General features: G+C 61.2%; 2 protein-coding genes and 1 long non-coding RNA gene across 8 annotated transcripts; 2 read left to right on the top strand and 1 right to left on the bottom strand.

Annotated features, from left to right (window-relative positions):
• The first annotated feature begins 1,494 nt into the window (after window positions 1–1,494).
• On the top strand, window positions 1,495–7,301 carry TRIM17 (tripartite motif containing 17). Of its 6 annotated transcripts, none has more exons than XM_072784707.1 (8): window positions 1,495–1,636; window positions 1,777–1,898; window positions 2,980–3,413; window positions 3,888–3,983; window positions 4,420–4,650; window positions 6,018–6,040; window positions 6,132–6,232; window positions 6,565–7,300. In XM_072784707.1, exons 3-8 carry the CDS (start codon window positions 2,985–2,987, stop codon window positions 7,110–7,112), a joined length of 1,428 nt encoding a protein of 475 aa, XP_072640808.1. In that variant the 5' UTR covers window positions 1,495–1,636; window positions 1,777–1,898; window positions 2,980–2,984; the 3' UTR covers window positions 7,113–7,300. The 6 variants fall into 6 exon arrangements, with proteins under 6 accessions (XP_072640808.1, XP_072640807.1, XP_072640810.1 ...); XM_072784709.1 differs by having other exon boundaries at window positions 1,497–1,636; window positions 1,804–1,898; XM_072784706.1 differs by lacking the exon at window positions 1,777–1,898.
• On the bottom strand, window positions 2,615–8,709 carry LOC140609335 (uncharacterized). The gene is made up of 3 exons (XR_012011224.1): window positions 8,214–8,709; window positions 4,769–5,638; window positions 2,615–4,602 (listed from the first exon to the last, which is right to left on the bottom strand). It is a non-coding gene; the product is annotated as an uncharacterized lncRNA (long non-coding RNA).
• Window positions 8,115–15,171, top strand: TRIM11 (tripartite motif containing 11). The gene is made up of 6 exons (XM_072784710.1): window positions 8,115–8,594; window positions 10,328–10,423; window positions 10,556–10,786; window positions 13,218–13,240; window positions 13,327–13,427; window positions 13,873–15,171. Exons 1-6 carry the CDS (start codon window positions 8,187–8,189, stop codon window positions 14,418–14,420), a joined length of 1,407 nt encoding a protein of 468 aa, XP_072640811.1. The 5' UTR covers window positions 8,115–8,186; the 3' UTR covers window positions 14,421–15,171.
• Window positions 15,172–17,653: the final 2,482 nt, after the last annotated feature.

Raw genomic sequence — 17,653 nt, 5'->3', positions numbered from 1 at the left:
CCCACCACAAGTGGCAAGGGCATTCCCAGGAGGAAGCGTCAAGCTCAGGAATGCTCTGTGGAAGCAGGCGACAGGCCCAGAGGGCGCCCTGCCGACGTCTACAGTCACTGTCCTGCAGATGGTGGAGGAGGAGGGAAAATACTGGAGAAGAGGAAGCAAATGTAAAGGCCTTAAGACCTCGTCGCCTCCTTTGGATCCTCATTCAAACCAAATTCTCTAAGAGACAGCGTTGGGAGAATAGGTGGGATCAGAGGAGGGAGCCACGGGCAGAGAAAGCCCTGAATCCTGGTGCGTGCCTCTCACGTGAGGAACCCAGGTCTGGAGAGGCATGGGCAGTGTGGGGGCCACTGCAGACCCCAGAGTTGCCATCGTATTTTAAGATAAAGTCACTTAAGACTCTGCAGATGCAAATCAGAGCCTCCTGGGAGCTGCTCCTGAGGACTATGCACAGCTGGGCCCTGCCAGAGCGGTTCCCACCAGAAAGACATGGAAGGACTGCTCAGCTGTGTAGACGAACTGGGTCGCAAGCTTTCTTGCCTCCTGTTCTCAAGACCCACTTGCGTTTCCTAAAGGAGCCTGCTTGTTGGCCTCACAGAGGCCGTCTCCCTCCCTTCCACGAGGCAGGGTTCCTAAGAGTCCCAACCCCTTAACAAGCCAGCTTCTTCCGTTGCTGCCTCCCCAGTGCGTACAGAATAAATGCAGGGGTTTCCTGTTACTCGGTCTGCTGGCGGCTTAACTGACAGGCTCCAGACATTTCCTCCCAAGCAAAAAAACAGCAGGTGGAGGTGAGTGCGGCCGTGTGCAGGGTTTGCTTCACATCACACGTTCCTCTGCTGAGACAAACCAGCGGGGCACGTGCAGCACACACCGGGGTCCGCCCTGCCCATGCCCCTGGGGTCCAGTCCTCCTTCCCGAACCTGGGATCTGGACCCCCCGGCTCCACTCTCCACCCTCCTCCCCATGCTAACCACCATTAAAGCCACACCATAGACGTGGGCCGCCTGCAGGCAGGGCTGAGAAGCCCCTCACCTCCCACAATGGGGCACCCCCATACCTCCCCCCACCCCATGGTCCCCCTTCACCTCCCCCACAGAGACTCCTTCACTTCCAGCAACCGGGCAACCCCTCCTGCCTTCCCCCAGTGACCCCCCTCACTGCCCCCCCAGACACCCCTTCACCTCCCCCAACCGGGCTCCCACACCTGCTCTCTCTTCTGCTCCCCTCTCTTCCCCACAAGAAATCTACCTCCTGCCCCACGGCTCACAACCCCCTCCCCATCCACTCTCTACCATACCTTCTCCCCCTCCCCGCGGGGACGGCCAGAGCCCCCTCCGTCCCTCCCACCCCTGGCCCACTCTGCGCTGGCCCCCCCTCCGCCCCCACCCTCAGGCTGCTGGCCCCCCCAGCCCTCTCCACCCCATCTTCAGCCCACAACCCGGAACTAGCCTCCCCCGCCCCTGCCCTTTGACCGCCCCCGCCCCTGCTGACGCCACAAAGCCCTGCACCCTCCGCGGCCCCTGCGCCCCCGCAGCCGTCACCCAGATGGCGTTCAGCACACAGACGCAGGCTTTCTGGGGGTGCCGGGGGCGCGCGTGGCTGGGGGCACCCGGCAAGGTGCGGCCTGCGGCCCCTCCCTGTGAGTACATCCCCATAGACCCGCGGGGCAGCAGGTGGCCACCCAGTGGGCGGGGAGGCTCAGGTCCAACCGCCTGCCCTGCTACCCGGGGAGCAGATCCCGCGTTGAAGCTGGTTATAGACACGTAGCCCCCCTCCCAGTCTACAAAGGAGCATTCCCGCAAGCAGGGCAGCCAGTCATCTCCACTGGCCCCAGTTGCTGCCCCTGGATTCTGAGCCAGACCCCAGTTCACCAGACTGCCCCCCTTCCCCGGCTTCTGCAGGTAGGCAGCCCCCCCCCTTCCTGTGGCTGAGAGCCAAGGGAGAGACTGACTACAAAGTCTCTGCAGAGACAGCACCAGAGAAATGGAACCCTTGTCAGGGAATGGGATGCCTAAGGTCACAACATGAGGTCAGGGGTAAATCCACCCGAACTATGTGTGTGCACGTGTAGGTGCCTCTGTGCATGTGTATATGTTTGTGTGTGTGCGCATGTGTGCCTCTGGGCATGTGTGTGCACATGTGTGTATATATTGTGTGCACATGTATAGTGTTTGTGCACATGCGTATACTGTGTATATGTGTGTGTACTGTGTGCATATGTGTATATTGTATGTGTATATCATGTGCACATGTGTATATCAGGTGCACGTGTGTATACTATGTGTGCACATGTGTGTATACTGTGTGCGCATGTGTGTATATATACTGTGTCTGTGCATGTGCATATACTGTGTCCGTGCCTGTGTGTATACTATATGTGCATCTGTGTGTACTGCATGTGTATCCTGTGTGTGCATGTGCTGTGTTCATGTGTGTATACTGTGTACATGTGTGTGTACTGTGTGCACGTGTGCTGTGTGTGAGCATGTGTGTGTATACTATGTCTGTGCATGTGTGCATGTGCCTCAACGTGTAGGCCTGCAGCTGCACTTGTGCTTGTCTGTATGCTCTGTGCACATGTGCAGGCACGTTGTCCAGGACCAGAGCCGCTCCATAGTTGGAACAGGAGACACAGATTTATTCAGGGTTATTGCCATTCAGGGAGAGGGATCCCGCAGAACCGGCTCGCAGGATGGGGTGGGGGACTTAAGGCTAAAGAGCAGAGGGGGTGGTCAGCCATGGAAAATCACTAAGAGGGGACATAGGGAGGGGGATTCTTTCCAGACTGGCCTAAAGGCTTCTAGACAGGGCAGCGGGGACCTGAGGAGCTAGATCTGACGTCATGGGGGGGCACTCTCAGCCAACTTGGCACGATGATCCCCCCTAAAGTAGCGGGGCTGGCCAAAGACAGGGCTTGGCCGTGGAGAGCCCAGGGCTCCCGGGCAGAGGGTGTGAGGGACGTTCTTTCTGTTCCTGCCCCAGGAGACATGGATGCCTTGGAACTCGCCAGAAAGCTGCAGGAGGAAGCCACCTGCTCCATCTGCCTTGACTACTTCACGGACCCCATGATGACCGCCTGTGGCCACAACTTCTGCCGGGAGTGCATCCGCCTAATGTGGGAGAAGGCCAAAAGTAGGAAGGGGGGCAGGAAGCGGAGGGGCTCCTTCCCCTGCCCCGAGTGTCGCGAGCTGTCCCCCCAGAGGAACTTGCGGCCCAACCGCCTGCTGACCAAGGTGGCGGAGATGGCACGCCAGCACCCGGCCTTCCAGAGCAGGGACCTGTGCAAGGCGCACCAGGAGCTCCTCAAGCTCTTCTGTGAGGACGACCAGAGCCCCATCTGTGTCATGTGCAGGGAGTCGCGGGAGCACCGGCCCCACACGGTGGTCCCCATCGAGGAGGCTGTGCAGGAGTACAAGGTGCGGCCAGGGCCGGGGATGGACGGCCGGAGGTGGGGGGGGCACAAGGAGGCCAGGCACAAGCCTCAGCAGACAGGTCGGGGGGGCGACTGCCGGCACCCACGGCCCTCGTGTCTGCACCCTCCATGGTGATGCAGTGGTTGGGCCACAGTTGTTGAGGGGTCCCAGCCAGCCAGGGCTCCGGCGCCACTGGGGGAGAGCTCATCCTTTTCCCTGTCTTCACTCGAAGGGAGGGGCGAGGGGCCCTGTCCCGGGGGCCCACCCTCATGATTTCATGGCCCCCCAAGAGGCCCTAGCTCCTCCCTCCGAGGTGCTGGGGTTAGGACTCAGCCACAACCTTGGGAGGATACATGCAAACCACAGCACAGAGTAGATACAGGGACAGTTACGCAGAAGGGTGTTAGCAGGTGCATCTGTTGGCCAGGCTAGGGGGGGGCCTCAGACCCCACATCCTGTGGTCTGTGTGCCCCACAGCTGAAGTTGGAGGCGGACATTGGGTCCCTTCGGGAGGAGATGATGAAGACAAGAGAGATGCAGGCCAGGGAGAAACAGACCTTGGCGGAGTGGCAGGCAGGTGCCGGTGGCCAGGGTGGGAGAGCCTGCAGAAGGCCCTCAGGGGGCGGGGGCTTGCTGTCCTGTGTGGATAAGCGTGTGCGCACATGCACACACACACACACGCACACACACAGAGCCCAGATTCCCACCAGAAGCAGGATCCAGAATGTGTGCTCAGCCCAGGCTGGCTGTGTCCAGACACAGTGGATGAGGGTGCACAGGTGCCGGCACACTGCTGTTTGGGGCTCAGCAGGTCACCCCACAGAAATGCTTGCACTCCTGCCTGGGTGGCTCCTTTTCTGTGGGTCACCAGGGCCCTGCAGTGGGGGCACTGCCAGCATTCAAGCTGGTGGGTGCAGCCGGCCAGAGAGATGGGGGACACTGGGGCAGCAGATCCCCAGGCCAGGGCCTGAGCACACCTCTGCCCACTGCCCTCCACGGGACCCTGCAGGAGAAGGTAAAGGAGCAGAGGCAGCGCATCCTGATGGAGTTTGAGAAGATGGGCCTCCTCCTGGTGGAGGAGGAGCAGCGCCTCCTCCAGGCCCTGAAGGAGGAGGAGGACGAGGTAGTGGCCAAGTTACGGGAGAGCTCCGCAGCACTTGAGAAGCAGGGCCACGCCCTGGAGATGCTCCTGCTGCAGTTGGAAGACAAGAACCAGCACACACCGCTACAGATGCTGCAGGTGAAGCAGGTGCCCCTGCTCACCTGGGAGGAGGCCTCGACACCCCTGCTCACCTGGGGGGGAGGGGAGGAGCTCAGCACCCTGCTCACCTGGGAGGGGCCTCAGCACCCCTGCTCACCTGGCTGGTGGGGGAGGAGCTCAGGCGCAGGTGTGGTCAGGGTGGGCCAACTGCAGGAACTGATTCAAACAAGGGAAGCTCGGACTCCAGTCAGCTGAGGCTGGGTAGGGAAGACCGCCTCCTTGTAGACGAGGCCCTAACAACAGACTTTATTGTCTCCGGGTCCCAGAGGCTGAGAGTCTGTGCTCCGGGCGTGGGCAGCGCTGGTTCCTCCTGAGGCCTCCCTCCCTGGGCGTGTACATGGCCATTTGCTCCCCATGTCCTCACCTGGCCGTTTCTCTGTGTGTCTGCATCCTAAACTCCTCTTGCCTCAAGGACACGGATCCTACGGGATTGGGCCCACCTTAGTGACCTCACTGTACTGTAACTACCTCTCACCTACTGAGGTCCTGGGGGTGGGGACTCCGGCGATGACTCTGGAGGGACAGTCCACCTATGACAGGCTCCAGGCCTGTGCAGCCCAGGGAGGTGGCCCAGATAGGTACCCATGACTTCCCGGGCAGGATGAGCTTCACTGTCACTGCCCCCAAAGAGAAAGTCAAGAGGGCCCAGCTGGCCTGCCAGGGACGGGCTGGCCCCCGAGGCCCTGAGAGCAGGGGTTGAGGTGGCCAAGTGTGGGAGATCTGTCAAGCACATGGAGTGGTGGGATCCACAGCAATACAGATCACACACACACGGGCACGTTTACACAGCAGAAGCAGATGCCCCGTGCAGGCTGCCATATGCCCTGCCAGCCAGGGTCTGTCCCCGGGTCTGGTCTGTTGTCCTGACCTCCTCTGGGTTTTGTGCCCAGGAAGCGGCCTGCTGTAGGTGGTAAGTGAGACAGCTGCCCAGACTTTGGGGAACCTTCTTTCTTCTATTAAAAAGCAACTGGTAAAAAAAAAAATAAAAATAAAAAATAAAAATAAAATAAAAAATAAAAAGCAACTGGTCTGCTAGTACACTGACCTCTGCCTCACTCAAGGCCAGGGTGGAGTGAAAAAGGCCCCACTGGATGGTTGTCGGTCCCATCCCTGGGCCACCATTTCCCCCCTTCACCGCCCCTCCTGAGCAGGATAGCTTCTAGTGTCCTCAGTGTCATACCGGGGAGAGCAGGATCCCCGTGTGTGGCCGGGGCAGGGGTAGGCTCTGGAAAGTGGGCACGGGGCCACAGGAAGACGTCATAAAGCCCTTCTAGCTCTGCAGACTGGACGTGCAAACATGAAGCCCCATCTCTCCTTCCCCCCCCACCCCTCCCCGTGTCTCCCAGGACATGAAGGATCTCCTGAGCCGGTATGGGGCCACCTGCCGGGGAGGCGGTGATGGGCGCAGGGAGGGCTCCGCACGGGACTGGTGGGGACAGTGAAACCTGTGTCCACTGGAGGAAGAACAGCCTGAGAGTGCAGTATCCAGAGGCCACCCCTACCATTCTGAGGACTGTCTGCAAGGTTCCCGGGCAGATAGAGGTGCTCAAGAACTTTCAAGGTAAGCGGGGGCCCCAGTGCTCTGGGTTGTGCCCATCCCTCCCCTAGTCGCTCAGTGAGCCACCAGTTGGAGCGACTGTCCTCTACTGGACATTCACAAACAGTACCCTGACCTGGCACTCCAGGGCGATGCTCCCCTTTCTGTCCCCATTGGAACACGTGTTGAGATGCCCAAGGGCCGCCTAGCTCCCGTCTCCGTAGCACCACCAACATGGGCAGGTGGGGTAGGGACCAAAGCAGTGACCCAGGTTCCCTGGACTCTGCCTTGGGGATGGTTAGGGAGACCAGGGATGATTCAGCCCCCCTCTCCCTTGGCCCCCGGCCTGTCTGCAGAGGACGTGGTGCCGGACCCTGCCACTGCGTACCCCTACCTCCTCTTGTACGAGAGCCGCCAGAGGCGCTACCTCACGCCCCCGCTGGAGTCCATGCCCCATGGCAAAGACAGATTCCTGGCCTACCCTTGTGCTGTGGGCCAGGAGGCCTTCTCCTCCGGAAGGCACTACTGGGAGGTGGGCATGAACCTCACTGGCGATGCACTCTGGGCCCTGGGTGTGTGCAGGGACAACGTGAGCCGGAGGGACAGGGTCCCCAAGTGCCCTGAGAATGGGTTCTGGGTGGTGCAGCTGTGCAAGGGGAAGAAGTACATGCCCACCATGCCCAGCCTGACCCCCATCACACTAGCGGAGCCCCCCAGCCACGTAGGCATCTTCCTGGACTTCGAAGCAGGGGAGGTGTCCTTCTACAACGTGAAGGATGGGTCCCACTTGCACACCTATGCCGAGCCCAAGTTCTCTGGCCCCCTGCAACCGTTTTTCTGCCTGGGGGCCCCCAAATCAGGCCAGATGGTCATCTCTACAGTGACCCTGTGGGTGAAGGGTTAGGGGCCCAGGCTGGGAGGGGAAGGGTCAGCCCTGATCCCTCCGGAAGGTGAGGTGGTCCAGCTCAGCACAGGCCACCTGCCAGGCTTATCTCTGGCGGAGTCTTTGGGAGCCACCAGCAGGCAGGGTGATTTCACAAAGCTGAGATATCATTGTGATTAAAGCAGTTTAAATGTTAAGAAGGCCGTGTTCACACATACTTCATAAAGGAAACTCTGAAAGCACTGGGCTCCAGAGAGCACCGATTCTAACAGGGCCACCCAGAGCAGGCGGTGAGGTGCACTTGCCCTTAGCCCCCTGTGGTCTCACAGGCCACGTGAGGGATGCTGCAAGCGCACCGGTGCCGCTGTGGTCCGCCCTCCTCCACGACCTCGGGACCCACCTTGTGCTCCGTAAATCCCATGTTTGCACCTTTGGGCTGGGTGTTGGGGGCGGGGGAGGGTGTCACGGTAAAATGAAACCTTTCAAATTGAATCCAGCTAAAAACCTCCAAGCTGTCCAGCCCTGATGTTCCGCAAGCCAGGGCGCAAAGGGTGAGGATCACGGGTGGGAGAGACTCCTTCCCACGCGGCGCTCCCTGCAGCTTCAGGCCCATTCGCAGCCCTGGGGCGGTCTGGACACCCCGAATTCCACCCTGTACCCCCCCCAAGGACGGAGCCCCTCCGTCCACTTGGCACCAGCGTGCCCGGCCCGGGGGTGCCCGGGAGCGCGCGCCGCGGCCTCAGGGCCCCTCGTCCTCGCAGTGGCTGAGCCGCGCGTGGAACCCAGGGGCGTGCGGGGCGCCCCGGGGGCCAGGGTTCTGCGCCCGCCCCTCCCTCCAGGGAGCGGCCCTGCGGGGACGCGAGCACAGGCGTCCGGGGCTGCAGCGCGCGCCACCGCCGGCCCGCGGGCGAACTGCCTCCGATTCCGGGGCCCGCGGGCCGCGTGACAGGCCGCGGCCAATCCGAGGGGAAAGCGGGTTGTTCCAAAAAAAAAAAAAAAAAAAAAACTGGCTGCTTCCTGCTTCCGCTGCGGCGCCTCTTCCTGTCGCGCCCGGGAGCCCCGCGCCCGCGCCCGCCGCCGCCGCCCCCCCGAGCCATGGCCGCCCCCGACCTGTCCACCAACCTCCAGGAGGAGGCCACCTGCGCCATCTGCCTCGACTACTTCACCGACCCGGTGATGACCGACTGCGGCCACAACTTCTGCCGCGAGTGCATCCGGCGCTGCTGGGGCCAGCCCGAGGGCCCGTACGCCTGCCCCGAGTGCCGCGAGCTGTCCCCGCAGAGGAACCTGCGGCCCAACCGCCCGCTCGCCAAGATGGCCGAGATGGCGCGGCGCCTGCACCCGCCGTCCCCGGTCCCGCAGGGCGTGTGCGCCGCGCACCGCGAGCCCCTGGCCGCCTTCTGCGGCGACGAGCTGCGCCTGCTGTGCGCCGCCTGCGAGCGCTCGGGGGAGCACTGGACGCACCGCGTGCGCCCGCTGCAGGACGCCGCCGAGGACCTCAAGGTGCGCGGGGTGGGGCGCCTCTGCCCGGTGCAGGGGCCCAGATGCGCGTGCACCCAGTCCCGCAGGCGCACCTCCCGGACCCCGACGGCAGTCACCCGTGAGGCCCCAGCCTGGAGATCAGGGTAGGCGTGGCCTCCGGGAGGAGCGGGTCCTGCTGTGACCGCACCTGGCGAGTCTGGAGCGCCCCGGGCAGGCGTGGGTGACCGTGGCGGGGATGGAAGCTTGGAGGCAGCTGGCCTCGCAGGGACGCAGACGCACAGGGACTCAGCCCTCAGAGGCTGTGGGCCAGGCCGGGCTGCGGGGTGGACAAGGGATGGATGGGCCGGGTGGGCCAAGCTGGGGTGAGTGGAGTGCAGACCGGGCAGCGTGGCCGCCTGGCTTTGTGAGTGGGGTCCTGGGGCTCCTCTGCCATCTGACACGGCAGGGATCCACCGCGTTGAAGGCTGGGATGCCCCCATCTGTTCTGGAAATGCATTCCTTTAAAATCCAAACCAGCCTCAGCCCTCTGCTAAGGAGCCTCAGGGTAGATGCTCAGCTGGCTGCTGTCATTGGCTCCTCGGGGACCCAGGTACCGAGGACATGGGTGGCACCCTTCCAGCCTTCACACCAGGGTCTGTGCTGCATTTCGTGCCAGCAGCGTGGGTCGGCTGGGCTGGTCCAGTACTCAGCTGGTCTGTCGCTGTTCCGGAACAAGCCCTGGGGCACCAGAACAAGCTTGTGCCCACTGTGCCTAGGTGGGCTCGTCCTCACACAGATCTCTGTACTCTTGCCTCTCACTCTGAGGCACAACACATGCTGGATACCCCATCCTATGTGTCAGCCCAGCAAGTGTGTACTGCTGCCACCAAGCAGAGAGTGACTGGCAGCCCTCCAGAGGCCCCTCCCAGCTGGCCTGATAAAGACCCTTGGGGAAGCACTTACCTCTCTCCTGTTATAAGGGAGAGAAAACCTTGATCTAACCTGTTAGGTGCTGTGCAGGAGGCTTGCAAATTAAACTAACAAAGGCAGAGTAATAAGTGAAAAGATGGATAATTTTGAGTCACTTAAATTTCATATGGCACAAGGGCTTCACAGAGAAAAGGTGAAAAAACCTAGTTAGACTGAGTTTATGTTCCATTTTAACATAGATTGATAAATTGGGGAGAAGTGGCCAGAAACAGGGAACACGATTTGGGCTTCTAGGGCCACTAAGAACAAGGAGGCACATGGGGGAAACTGATGAAGATGTGGGTTATGAGTCATGACGCCCATTCAGGCAAACTCATCTGTGACAGTCATCTCCCCTCTCTGGTGCAACCCCAGGGAGGCAGACAGGAGGAGGGCAGAGTGCTCTTCCTAAGTGCTGCTCCCTGTCTCCTGGACTCCAGATGGTGCTTGTGTCAAAGTGGCCGACTCCGGGTGGCATCTGCTGACCCCCAGCCGGCCTTTGTCCTGAGGACACCAGCGAATCTGCCTGTGTCTCACAGGCTGTGCCCGACACTTGCACACCCAGGGGCACGGGGTCCCCACAGCGCCACTTCGCAGGCTTTACCCGGCTAGATGTGGGGTGGAGGGTCAGATGGCCGAGGACCCTGGCCAGGGCCTGCGGGGGCCCAGAGCGGGCTTGGCGCAGTGGGGGTCCCAGACGCAGGGAGAGAGGTCGGGAGCACTGGCAGGGGGCCTGGGATGTAGGCGCTGGCCGCGAGGGGGACAGGACTAGCTCAGCCCAGGTCACGCTTGCCTCTGTCCCGCAGGGAAAGCTGGAGAAATCCCTGGAGCATCTGCGGAAGCAGATGGAGGATGCGCTGCTGTTCCAGGCACAGGCTGAGGAGACCTGTGCCCTGTGGCAGGCAGGTGGCCGGGGCCCTAGGTCGGGAAGGGCGTGGCGGCCCGGAGCCCCCCCTCGGAGGGACCCTGCTCTGGCCCTGGGGGAAGGGTGGGGCCGGGGGTGCCCAGGCCTCAGCTGTCCCCTCCCCCTGCAGAAGATGGTGGAGAGCCAGCGGCAGAACGTGCTGGCAGAGTTTGAGCGGCTGCGCCGGCTGCTGGCAGAGGAGGAGCAGCGCCTGCTGCAGCGTCTGGAGGAGGAGGAGCTAGAGGTGCTCCCGCCCCTGCGGGACAGCGCCACCCGCCTAGGGCAGCAGAGCGCGCAGCTGGCCGAGCTCATCGCAGAGCTGGAGGGGCGCTGCCAGCTGCCGGCGCTGGGGCTGCTGCAGGTGAGCTACCCTCCCTGGAGGGGGGGGTAGTTCGGGCAAGTGTGCCCAGCCAGGTGTGTAGGGGCCCCTGGGGAGCCACGCAGAGTGGCTGCCGTGCCGTCCTGGAGCGTGGTTGTGCTGTGGCAGGGCTGTGTGGGGGTCCATGGGGCACGTCCAGGGTCCGTGGGGCCACCAGGTTGGCTGCAGAGGGCCGGGTCCACTGTATGGGGAGGGAAGGCTACCAGACGTCCCACAGGAGTCCCGCGTCAGCCCCTAGTCGCCCGACAATCTGCAGGACTCCTGGCCCCTGGGCCGGCGAGAGGCCGCTTTGTGCACAGCCCAGGGCACTGCCTCAGAGGGTGAGCCGTCCCTCAGGGGCCAGGCAGAGGTCCTGGCTGCCCTCTAGGGGTGTGAACTCGCCCCTCCTGCCACTGCTCAGACGCCAGGCGGTTTCAAGTGTGGGAAACAGGAAGTACGACGGGAGTGTCTGACGAGGACTGAGATAGGTCACAGAAGCAGTGGCTGTGGTCAGTGAAGTGGGATCTGGGCAGCCAGCCAGGGGTATTGGGGGAAGGCAGAGGAAGTGGGGGTTCTGGAAGGAGGCGAGGTGGGCCCCAGGAGTGAGATGACATCCCCAGGCCTGTATGAAAGGTCGTCGCGGGTCTCCGCTGACATGTCTAAGTGCATGGGTGGTCTCAGCCGGCCTGCCACACTCCTGCATCTCACACTACCAAGTGGCCACCTGTGCCCCCACCTGCCCACCGTGCCCCTGCCCTCACCTGCTCACACCTTCCAGCCCCGGGTCTTGGCCTGGGTGACCAGCTGCTGGGAGGAGCCCCCCTGCCCAAGCACGGGGTGGGGGTGGGGTCTGCGGTGGCACCTGCAGCACCTGTTCACTGGAACCTCAATGCCAGGCTGGGGCCAGGCCAGGTGCCTACACTTGGGTTGGGGGGGTGGGTGCCCTCGCAGGTTCAGGGGTACCCTTGTGGACAGAGGAAGTGAGGGTCCGGTGACTTCCAGGAGCCCACGACCCCAGGTCCCAGCCTCCCCGCCCCGGGCTTGCCCGTAGCCATCCTGTATCGGTGTAGAGCCGTTTCCTCCAGGGACATGTGTGTCTGAGGGCCAGGTGGTCTGCATGGATGCCAACTCCCTTCCTTAAGATCACGACCCCCACATGACCCTTGGGGCAGGGAGGGCCTGGTACAGTGTGTCCACCCACGCTGTTCCTGAGTGGGTTGGGCCTTGTGGCGACCAGGATGACCCCCTTGGCTTCCCAGGGCTGCGAGGTGGGCTACCCACCCAGCAGAACTAGCAAGGACAGGTTGTTTCTGCTTTGCCTGCTGCACACACCAAGCTTCTTGTGCCCTGGGCCCTTTGCACACATCACTTCCAGGCTTGCACAGTATCTTGAGAAGCCCGCAGTCTCCCTTTCCGTTTTCAGGCCTCTGTGCCTTGTCGGACCACCACTCCCACATCAGGGGAAAGCTGGTGAGGCACCGTGTGCATCTGGGGTCTGGCCTGATAGCTGGTGCGTGGTTAGACTCGCTACGGGTAAACTGATGTGATTGGTGAGGTGAGCCAGGTCCCTGCCGTTCTCAAAAGACCAAAGACTTCCCTCAGCAGCCATTGTCAAGTGTCCCCATCAGCTCCAGCTGTGGAACGAACACCATAGGCTGGGAGGTCTGCATAACACAAGCTGGTTGTCTCCTGGCCCCAGAGCCAGGCCTGGGCAGGGCTGCCTCTTCCCGAGGCCTCTCTCCCTGGTGAGTCCCTGCGTCCCTGCCCATGTCCTCACACGGTCACCCGCGTGTGCGTGTTGGAGCCCCAGACCCCTGTTCTCATAAGGACTCGGGTCATGTGGGATCAGGGCCACTCTAGTGAACTTGTGTACCTCAGCCACCTCTGTAAAGACCCCATCTCCAAACACAGCCCCCTTCTGAGGTCCTGGGGATCAGGCTCCAAGATCTGCAGCCCAGGGACACAGCCCATGGTGCCGTGAAGTGCAAGTATGTGCCCTTACAGGAGCGTGGAGCATCCAAGGGACAAGTGTCTCCTGGGAGGCGGGCATACACCGTCAGAGGCCTTGGGAACACAGGCTGTAGGTGCAGGCGCCCCCCCGCCCCCCCTACATACATGGTTGCCTGGATGTACCGCAGACCTGTCCCACCACCAGGGGGCCTGGGGGCTCTGAGTGCATAAGCCAGTAGGCAACACCACACATCCTCCAAGCATGTGCAGGAAGTGAGGCCAGGTCCGCAGGGCTGGCTGTGCCCACAGTGTCTCCAGGGTCCCTGTGTCTGAGCTGCACAGGAGGGATCGCCCACCCCTTCTCCGTGCTTTCTGATCACGTGTGTGTCTGACAGTGGGCAGAGCAAAGTTTGGGGGGCACTGGTGACTGGGGCACAGGGAGGGTCAGGGGATGGGCGCTGATGCCGCGTGTGTCTCTCCACAGGATATCAGGGACACCCTGCGCAGGTAGGAGCCCCAGCCCCTCCCCAGGGAAGGCGGGCGGGGTACAAGGTGGGCTGCCATGGGGGGTGACGCCTGCACTGCCCCTGCAGGGTACAGGACGTGAAGCTGCAGCTGCCTGAGGTGGTGCCCATGGAGATGAAGACGGTGTGCAGGGTCCCGGGGCTGGTGGAGGCACTGCGCAGGTTTCGAGGTGGGTGCGCTCTGGTCTCGGGGCACCTGCTGACACGCAGCGGGGGGTGGTAGGTCTGCAGTGGGAGCGGACCCTGGGGGTCCAGGCTGTCGGGCACCAGCCAGGGCTCTTGGTGGACATGGGTGCGAACAGCAGAGGCGAGACCATACCCCCACGGGCCCCAGGCATAGGGAGTACACCTGGCTCCAGGAGTGGAAACATGTAGGAAGCACCTGCGGTTTCCTCAGTCCTCCAAAGGAGGCTGCTTTGCAGCAGAACAGGGACTGCTTTTTAGAACATTCTGAGGTGCAGGGACAAGCTGTGAGGTGATGTTTTCCAAGTAGGAGCAGCGTAGGGCACAGTAGGCTCACAGGCAAGTGCTTCAGCCCATCGCAGGGGGGGTGCCCTGACCACGGGGGGGCACGGCAGGCCTGCCAGCTCACAGGGTGACCTCGCTTCTCTGCAGGGGACGTGACCCTGGATCCTGACACCGCCAACCCTGAGCTGGTGCTGTCGGAGGATAGGAGGAGCGTGCGCCGGGGGGACCTGCGGCAGGCCCTGCCTGACAGCCCCGAGCGATTTGACCCAGGGCCCTGCGTACTGGGCCGGGAGCCCCTCACATCGGGCCGCCACTACTGGGAGGTGGAGGTGGGCGAGCGGGCCAGCTGGGCACTGGGTGTCTGCAGGGAGGATGCCAACCGCAAGGAGAAGGGCGAGCTGTTCGCGGGCAACGGCTTCTGGATCCTGGTGTTCCTGGGCAGCTACTACAACTCCTCGGAGCGGGCCTTCGCCCCCCTGCGGGACCCGCCACAGCGTGTGGGCATCTTCCTGGACTATGAGGCTGGACACCTGTCCTTCTACAGTGCCTCTGACGGGTCCCTCTTATATGCCTTCCCTGAGACCCCCTTCTCAGGGACCCTGCGGGCTCTCTTCTCACCTCTGTCTAGCAGCCCCACCCCCATGACCATCTGTAGGCTGAAAGGCGGGCCTGGGGACGCACTGGCCCCCCAGTGAGGGGCCTTCCAGCTGTTTGTGCACCTGGGCAGGTAGTGCTGTCTTCTGGGCAAAGGCAGCACTCCCAGCGCCTGGCAGACATACGCATGTGCTAAAAAACTGACTGTTTTCATTGCTGGGAGCATGTGCCCGCACATGCGGGTTGTGCTTCATCCTATGTCCGGCCATGGGGCGCAGAGACACTCCCACTCGCCAGTGCCAGGCCTTGGGCTTGGGGCCCGGCACCTCCAGAAAGCCATGCTCAGGAGGCTGCTCCAAGGCCACTCACCTGTGTCTACACCTGTCCATGGGGCAGGGTGTGCTTGCCCTGGAGTAGCCAGGTCCCCTGTGATAGAAAAGCCCTGAGAAGCCAGCAGCAGAGGTTGTGGGGCCCAGAGGCCAGGACCCCCTGGGCATAGACTCTCTTCTGGAAAAGGCTCCTCCCTGGCTCCAGGTGCAGATGTTCAGATGCGACAGGTGTGCAGGCCGGCCGGTGTCTGTCCTGGAGCCACGCTCAGAACCCCTTGCCAGAGTACCCTGCCCTTCCCTTTGCGGTTTTCTCCCTGCTGGCCTGGGCGCTTCCCGCCCTGCCTGGGGGGGGGGGGGAGGCCTTAAAGGGCCCCCCCCCCTCGCTGCCATAGTCTGGAGTCGTCTTTGCTTTGTTCCGACTTACTGGCACCTTTCTGGAAGGTGTGCTGCAGCTCATTTGTGGCCCCAGATTTTATTTATTGTAAGGACTGTTCTCAGTAAATAAACTAAGCATTGTCTGTAATCCACTGTCAGCAGCTGGGGTGGGGACAGTCTGGGTAGGGGGAGGGAGGCAGGGCCCCCAGGGGCGAGATCTGGGGCGCACTCCTGCATGTGCATTTCACACACCTACCTCGGCAATTTTCCTGCTCTCAACTGCCTCCAACTGGAAATAATCCTCTTGCAAAGTGGGGTATTTCCAGGTGGCGTCTCTTGATCCAGTCCAGCAGGTGACTAAGCCTCAGTGATGCCAGTTCACAAGCATGCAGCCTGAATGCACCTGTTCACCCTTTGCACACGTCCTACATGCTTGGCTTCAGGGGCCCAAGGGTGCTGTCTGGTGACGGTGGCTAGGCCCAGCAATGGGCCGCTCTGTGGAGCTGCTGCCCGGGGAGGGGCGGGTGATGGCCTGCAGGGCATGTCCTGCTAGCTGCAGGTGCACTCCACTGGTTCTTTCAGCCCTCAGTTGGTGAAAGCTCCAGGGGCAGACACAGCAAGGATGGAGGGAGCCAGGGCGTGTGGGGTGTGGTCAGCCTGCCACTTCTGGTGCCCGAAAGCCTTGCTCTCTGTTGGCTCCATAGTCCCGAGGGGACATGGGAGAGGGAGCAGGTAGGAAAGTAAAGCAGACATTCTCTGCTCATGGGGTGTGATAGGCGGAGTGAAGAAAATAGGAGCTGAGTGTCCGGGCTAACCTCCTGGCACCAGTTGATGAGTTCAATAAAAAAAAAAAAAAAAAATTAAAACCTAAAGCCATCTGTGGGGGTGCTGGCCGGTGGTCAGTCCCTGCCATCCCTCCTGCCATCCTGCACCTCCCCTGGTCAGGTAAGTACCCACGAGATGGACTCAATAGACAAAGTGACCATCTTCACTCGGTTTACCGCCCTTCATGAGACAACTGCTGCCTCTGACCCAGCGTCAGGTCTGCGGGGGGGGTGGGGGGAAGCGGTGCCCATTCACCTCCAGGCGTCGAAGGAGCACTGCCTGGATTTTTAAGTCTTCCACTGAGACCTGCGTGTACCCCAACTTCACCTGCTGCACACGGAGAGTTGGGTGGTTTGGGTAAACTCTGGTAGGGGTGCACTCCCTCCCCCCCCCACGCCTTCAGCTGCACCTGCCACAGCGACACAGCACCCCCCCCCCGAGGTTGCACCACCCCAGAGTCGTTCTGGGGGCCCCAGGGGCGCCTGGAGCTGGAGAGTCTGGGTAGAGGACCCCTCAGCCCCACCTCCACTGTGTGCAACCCCCAGTCACCCCCACATTCCATCCCACGCACACATCCCTATGCACCCCACCCCCGAGCCCCAAGACCCCCTGCACCTCCTCCTGCCCTGCCCGCATCCCCCTGGGACCCCCCCCATAAGTACCCCACACCCTACTCCTCATGCCCCTGCCCACCTGGGTCCTCCGCTTGCACCCCTGCACCAGCCCTGCCCCGCCGAGCAGCCCAAAACCCCTCCCGAGGACCTTAGTACCCCACCTCACCTTCACATCTAGGATCCAGCTGTTTTCAGTTAACCTTTCAAGGATTTTTACTAAATCCACGATTTTACAATCCGGGCGAGGCGCGTCCCAGCCAGGTGTCCTGGGGTTGCCTGATGCGGTTTTCCGGGACGCAAGACCCTCGTGCTCCGTGCTGCTGGTCGGGTTCCCCGCCCAGCTCAATTCTCCAACAGCTCACTCGGGACTGTGCTCTGGCCTCTGGTTTTCTGGGATTTTCCAGAGAAGCCTTCCGATCCCAGGCTCAGCTCTTCCAATTTCCATTACCATTTCTGTGCCTTTGCTCCTTGCCATCTGTTCAGTCTCCCATTTGGTAAGTAACGTTCAATCATATTTGTCTTTCTCCTCTTCCTTTTGCATTCTGGTTATTTCTTTATTTACTTATTGTTGGAGTTGAATTTGGCAACACATACCATAATGCCCAGTACTCATCCCATCAAGTGCCCCACTCAGTGCCCGTCACCCAGTCACCCCCACCCCCCACCCAACTCCCTTTCTACCACCCCTAGTTCGTTTCCCAGAGTTAGGGGTCTTTCATGTTCTGTCTCCCTTTCTGATATTTCCCACTCATTTTTTCTCCTTTCCCCTCTATTCCCTTTCACTATTATTTATATTCCCCAAATGAATGAGAACATACAATGTTTGTCCTTCTCTGATTAACTTATCTCTCTCCCCATAATACCTTCCAGTTCCATCCACGTCAAAGCAAATGGTGGGTATTTCTCCTTTCTAATGGCTGAGTAATATTCCATTGTGTACATAAATCACATCTTCTTTATCCATTCATCTTTCGATAGACACCGAGGCTCCTTCCACAGTTTGGCTATTGTGGACATTCCTGCTAGAAATATCGGGGTGCAGGTGTCCTGGCGTTTCACTTTATCTGTATCTTTGGGGTAAATCCCCAGCAGTGTAATTGCTGGGTCATAGGGCAGGTCTAGTTTTTTTTAATAACAAATTTACTTTTTATTGGTGTTCAATTTACCAACATACAGAATAACACCCAGTGC

The sequence above is a fragment of the Canis lupus genome, chromosome 18 (assembly GCF_048164855.1).
Source record: "Canis lupus baileyi chromosome 18, mCanLup2.hap1, whole genome shotgun sequence".
NCBI lineage: Eukaryota > Metazoa > Chordata > Mammalia > Carnivora > Canidae > Canis > Canis lupus.
The sequence above is the reverse complement of the archived record's forward strand: the minus strand, read 5'-3'. Positions and strand labels throughout refer to the sequence as shown.

Bases quoted from the DNA above. Each gene is read 5' to 3' on its own strand.
- TRIM17 (XM_072784703.1), top strand. From the start codon at position 2,871: ATGATCCCCCCTAAAGTAGCGGGGCTGGCCAAAGACAGGGCTTGGCCG. The intron at 3,984-4,419 runs GCAGGTGCCGGT...GGGACCCTGCAG, and splicing joins AGACCTTGGCGGAGTGGCAG to GAGAAGGTAAAGGAGCAGAG. The intron at 6,233-6,564 runs GTAAGCGGGGGC...GCCTGTCTGCAG, and splicing joins GGTGCTCAAGAACTTTCAAG to AGGACGTGGTGCCGGACCCT.
- TRIM11 (XM_072784710.1), top strand. From the start codon at position 8,187: ATGGCCGCCCCCGACCTGTCCACCAACCTCCAGGAGGAGGCCACCTGC. The intron at 10,424-10,555 runs GCAGGTGGCCGG...CTCCCCCTGCAG, and splicing joins AGACCTGTGCCCTGTGGCAG to AAGATGGTGGAGAGCCAGCG. The intron at 10,787-13,217 runs GTGAGCTACCCT...GTCTCTCCACAG, and splicing joins CGGCGCTGGGGCTGCTGCAG to GATATCAGGGACACCCTGCG.